This window comes from Procambarus clarkii, unplaced genomic scaffold (genome assembly GCF_040958095.1).
Source record: "Procambarus clarkii isolate CNS0578487 unplaced genomic scaffold, FALCON_Pclarkii_2.0 HiC_scaffold_115, whole genome shotgun sequence".
In the NCBI taxonomy this organism is placed as follows: Eukaryota; Metazoa; Arthropoda; class Malacostraca; order Decapoda; family Cambaridae; genus Procambarus; species Procambarus clarkii.
Genome location: NW_027189148.1, coordinates 333,569 through 339,468, shown reverse-complemented (window position 1 = coordinate 339,468; position 5,900 = coordinate 333,569). Strand labels below are relative to the sequence as shown.

Here is a 5,900-nt window from a genome sequence, read left to right as displayed (position 1 = left end):
CCGGTGGCGATGGCTGGCTCGACGAATCGCTGGTTTGCGTTTGGGAGCTGGCTCCCCATTGGCTGGTAGTAGCAGTGGGACGTCCTCCCGGAGCTCCGGGAAGATGGCGGCTTGGGCGTTGAAACCTGAAGTAGAGGTGGTCGCTGATTGGCTTGTTGCTTCAGAGGTACTGGCTCCGGTTGAAGATGTGGATTTCTCCATGTTTTTAATAGCGTTTTGTCTGTGAGGACAATGTATGGAGATTGCTGGATGATCGCCTTTGCACAGCAAGCAGCATAGTGTTTCAGACTTGCAGATGGAGTAATGGTGGTCAGCTGAGCAGAGGCTACACTTCTGAATCCGCTGGGTGATGGCCGGCGCCGAAAAATTTTTGCTTATATACGCCGTCTCGAGGCGCTTGCTCGAGCGCCATTGGCTGCTCGACTCGCCTACGTCACCCCGTTGCCCTCCCCTCCTTCCTCTGGCTGCAGCCAACAGGCGGCTCACCTCAATCACTATTATCGCTGATTTTGCTCTATCTATTTTTTGGATTTGTGCAAAAGTCATTTCACAGGGACGTGAAACAGACGAGTAGGCAACTGCAGTTTTGAAAGCGTTGTGAGAAAGCCGTGTCTACTCGACCACAAGCGTAAAGTAAGGGCAGGCAGGAGTTGCAATGCTACTAGTACGTCCGCTTGATGGGATATAGTCGGGAAATCGTGCGGGCATTCGTTTCAGTAGTGCAGCTGCACTAGAAGCCCTTTTCACCACAACGTCGACCACTGCACTCGAGGCAAAGGGGCTAACACTCCTGCCTCCCCTCCAGTTCCAGGCTGTAAAACAGTATTCATACACAGAGTGAGTGCCATCATCGCCGAACAGCCCATCACTGAGATCGTGAAGAGCATAAACGCTCTGAACCGGTCTCTCACAGCCATCTCGGCCCACCTCATCCAGCAGGGTGAAAGCGGGAGGCCAACCCTCAAAGTCACCCTCAAGACTCCAGCAGAGGCTACTCTCGCGGCCGACAACGGACTCAGATGCTGTGGAGTGGCCTGCACACCCCACCAGATCACCAGGCAGCGTTACTTCCGCCTTCGTCAATGTTTTCGGTGTTATCAATACACCCACTACGCCCAGAAGTGCCCAAACAGGCTGCAGAAATGCAGCATTTGTACTGGAGAACACCATCACAGGACCTGCACAGCCACCATCAAGCGCTGTCTACTTTGCAACGGAGAACACACAGCCGTCTCTCAAGATTGCCCACCAGGCAGGAAGAAATAGCGAAAATGATCGACGCCAGACCTCGAAATCCTACTCCAAGAATGAAATCTTTCAACATTCAAGCAGAAGCCTTCCAGCACTCCCGACAAGTGGCGCCGCGAGCGGCGCACAACTCAACTACTGGACCAGCAGCTCCCGCGCCAGCCACTCAAGGTCACAGACAACACCTCTCAACCCAGCCAGCCAGCCGTCCTCACTCACGCCGCCTGCAGCCACCCCTGATAGCACTGTTGCAGCCCTGATACACTTCGCAACGGCGCTCTCAGGCGAAGATCTCAGACTACGTTATGAATTACTGAAGGAACTGTACAAGGAGAACAACCTACCATCGTTTGTGATACCAGAGGCCATGTTCACCTCCCGCTCTACTACAACAGAGGCCAACCCTACACCAGCCACTCCTGCAAACCCGACTACGGCAAACGACAGCTCCCCGACGGCTTCTCAACCGATCTCAACATCTGCTGAATCAGCAACTGTCATCGCACCTGAACCCAAAGTGACTACCAGCATAGCAGCCCCGAAAATGTTCAACCCATACACTACTGTCATGAGTTTTGTCGAAGAAACACCGACCCGAGAATGCAAGAATTCCACGTACCACTGCGGGACCCAGTATATGAACACGAGGACGGGGACGGCTGCGAATTGTCAGAATTCGACAATGAATCGGTCTCCCCAGTAAGCCTAGATGGTCTGCGATCCCCACGCAGATTCCTGATTCACGACCCCAAGGACACAGAAGAACCATTGTCAATCCTGGACGTGGAAGCACGAACAATAACGAAAAAACACAGAAACGGCGAGGAAACTGTTACCAGGGTAGTAACTGACATGAAAACCCTGATGTACAACAGCGTATGGCGAGCAGCAAGAGAAGAACTGAACGATTATAAAGTAGTGACAAGACCCACACCTTCACCAAGCACGCCAACAGACCAAACTCCACGCAAGAGAACAAGGAAGAATAACAAGCCTAGCTTCAACACCAGACTCGCCCGAAGGTAGCCGCCTTCACCCCCCCCCCCTCTTTAGGGGTATAGGGACCTAATTTTGCTCGTTTTGAGGTGGTGGAACCCCTGCAAGCTTCGGAGCAGACCAACGTGCAAGACAGAAGACGGAAGACTCCAGCTTCAAAGAAGAAAGAAGACTTCAGCTTCAAAGAAGAAAGAAGACTTCAACTCCTAAGAAGAAAGAAGACTCCACACGTCATGAGGAAAGAAGACCTCACACCGCCGCCCCTCCCTCGGGACCCTGCCAGCCAAGCCTAAGCCGACCAGGTGTTCAAGTAGCCTCATATTCAGCCGCGCAGCTGGGTCTAGCCCTGGCTCTATCTCTACAACTCCGACGCTTCCTCTCACCCAAGCTATTCTTCACCTATACCCACTTCAAAGCTCACCCGAAGGGTATCTTGTCCTATATTTAATTCGTTCGTTCGGCATTCGTCAATTCGATTCACACAACTTCAACACCATGACTGGACGCGGCAAGGGAGGCAAGGGACTCGGAAAGGGTGGCGCCAAGCGTCATCGTAAGGTGCTACGTGACAACATCCAGGGCATCACCAAGCCCGCTATTCGTCGCTTAGCTCGTCGTGGCGGCGTGAAGCGTATTTCGGGTCTCATCTACGAAGAGACCCGTGGCGTCCTGAAGGTGTTCCTCGAGAACGTCATCCGTGATGCTGTAACCTACACGGAACACGCCAAGAGGAAGACCGTCACTGCCATGGACGTGGTGTACGCTCTGAAGCGCCAGGGTCGTACCCTCTACGGATTCGGCGGATAAGAGCTTGGCTAATCCATCGATTCCACCCACCACCACCTCAAAACGGGACCTAATTAGGTCCCTATACTTTTTTACTGAAGGGCTTAATAGACGATAACATAAATTGTTTTGATATCAGCTAGCACATTGGGTCTTATGAAATCTATTTTTTATCCTCGCATGCTTAAAGGGACTCTGATTGGGGAGGGAGGGGGGGGGGGAAGGTTTGTTACGTTATATACTAGCAGAGCAGGATCATTGGTGGGGGGGGGGGGTGAGGGGGAGAGAGAGAGAGAGAGAGATCTTTCCCAACTCTTCCTTTTTACATGAGTGAGCTACCCGTTTTATTCATTTTATCCTTCTCAGAGCTGTTTTGATAGTATCCAAATGATGGTAAATGAAAAGGGAGGACACGAATATCTACCCAGAATTCAGGACTGGCAATCGATATGCATGTTTGAGTGCGAATCTTTTTCTCTCTCAACTTAGGTATACGTTTATGTCGTACCTAAAAGCGAGAACCACACTATTGGGACAAGTATGCAAGGCCCAATTTTCCTAACAAGCACAGTTAATTTTGTTATTTTCGAACATTTCTTTCCAAATTGGTTTATCCAATTAACAGTATTATATTAAGATCATGAATTGCTGGGTTAGGTTAGGTTAGGTTAGGTTAGGTTAGGTTAGCTTAGCTTAGGTTAGGTTAGGTTAGGTTAGGTTAGGTTAGCTTAGCTTAGCTTGGGTTAGCTTAGGTTAGGTTAGGTTAGCTTAGCTTGGGTTAGCATAGGTTAGGTTAGGTTTGATTACATTTCTATGTTAGATTTAACTCAAATTCAAAACAATTGCAGTCATTCGGCTTGTTAGTCAACTTGCCTCTAATAGGGGCAATTTGTCTAACAAGACTATTTAGTGTTATGTATATATATATATATATATATATATATATATATATATATATATAGCTTCAAGACTCCGAACCAATATAGAAGCATCAAGAGGAAGTGCTTGTGTTATGGGCCAATAGGCCTTCTGCAGTTACTTCCATTCTTATGTTTTTATTCCCATTGGTTCGTGTTTTATCTTGTGTAAATGTCAATCACCTCACCAAAAACTTTGGTACCATATCACCTCACCCATGTATGTGTGTATATATATATATATATATATATATATATATATATATATATATATATATATATATATATATATATATATATATATATATATATATATATATATATATATATATATATATATATATATATATAATATACAGAGTAAATCTACCCCAAAAGTAATGATTTATTTGTCTACAAAACTAAACTCTTTTTGGAATCATATGAGGCCCCTCCACTGAGGGGGGAGGCCTGGATGTTTATTGTCATGTGTATTCATGCTGCTTGCATGTCGTCGTTTATTTTGCCTTTGTTGTTTTCTTGACAGCTTTCTTTGCCTTGGGTGGTTTGGGAGATTTTGAAGCTCTCTTTATTTTGGGCTTTTTGTTCCCAACAACAAGCTGCTGCTGCTGCTGCTTCTTTTTCAAGGCTGTAGGTGGTTTGTTGCTTGTGGCGGCTTTCTTGGGAGTTACCACGGCCTTCTTTGCTGCTGTAGATGGTTTCTTGGTTGTGGTGGCTTTCTTGGGAGTTAGAACGGCCCTCTTCTCTGCTACGGCCAGCTTGAATGATCCACTAGCTCCACTTCCCTTGGTCTGAACAAGAATGCCGTCAGCCACTGCTTTCTTGAGAAATCTTCGGATGTAAATGGCGATCTTGGCAGCCTCGACTTTGTTGTTGGCAACAACGTACTTCTTGATTGCTTGTAGAGACGAGCCCTTACGGTCTTTGAGTGCTGCGACCGCGGCTAGAACCATTTGACTAGTTTTCGGGTGAGCAACCTGGACGCGAGGTTTCCTGGTGGTGGCCACCACAGCAGCAGCAGCCGCAGCCTTCTTGGTAGGCTTTGCTTCTACCATGATGATGATGAGATAACCAAGGTGATGAGAGACGCTCAGACAGTCACGGGGGAATGATGCTGCCGCCGCTTGAGCCGAACCTATTTATGTGCCGGCACGGTACAGAAGCTGCAACCTGGCAACTCGTCCACCAATCACGACGGTTGGTTTTACGGCTCCGAAACCTGGATCCCATATCTTCTCTAAAATAGAAGCATTTGTTCATGTTCTTTGTAAAAGTATCATAAAGCAGGACAGATGAGACAAATATCATAAAAACTGAAGAGCAGATGAGCACACACATGTATGTATTACAAAAGAAAATCCACAAATTCATTAGAAATTGGCAGGGTAGGCTGAGGAAGTAGGTAGATGTAAAATGTCTGTAAATGGCGAAAGAACATAAACCCAAGACTGAATAAACGATGTTAAATATCCATGCCAAGGAGACAAAAATATGTTAGGATACAATTACCATTAAGACACCACAAGAAGGTCCGTATCCTGCCGTGATGACTAAAAAGAGTTGGTTATTAGCCACAATGTGTAGGCAGTCTCATGCCAACGGCCATACCACGTTGAGAACACCGCTTCTCGTCCGATCAGCGAAGTTAAGCAACGTTGGGTTTGGTTAGTACTTGGATGGGTGACCGCCTGGGAACACCAAATGCTGTTGGCAATAATGTTTTTTGTTTTGTTTTGTTTTGTTTCGTTTGTTTTTGTTTGAATGGCTGGCTGGCTGGCTGGCTCCACGGGAAATTCACGGAGTTGTGTGGAATAAGGCCTGGTAAAATGAATTAATATGTATGTCATGTTTAAAACAAACTCGCTTAATATAGTGTGTGAGGCTTTATACAAAAACAAACAACCAAAACAAAACATGTTGTATATATATATATATATATATATATATATATAT

General features: G+C 46.7%; 1 protein-coding gene and 1 non-coding gene across 2 annotated transcripts; both read left to right on the top strand.

Annotated features, from left to right (window-relative positions):
- Window positions 1-103: 103 nt before the first annotated feature.
- LOC138360543 (uncharacterized) lies at window positions 104-1,951 on the top strand. Its single transcript, XM_069320286.1, has 2 exons — window positions 104-130; window positions 914-1,951. The coding sequence occupies exons 1-2, from the start codon at window positions 104-106 to the stop codon at window positions 1,949-1,951; spliced, it is 1,065 nt and encodes a 354-aa protein (XP_069176387.1).
- Window positions 1,952-5,541: 3,590 nt separating this feature from the next.
- On the top strand, window positions 5,542-5,660 carry LOC138360567 (5S ribosomal RNA). The gene has a single exon (XR_011226480.1). It is a non-coding gene; the product is annotated as a 5S ribosomal RNA (ribosomal RNA).
- Window positions 5,661-5,900: the final 240 nt, after the last annotated feature.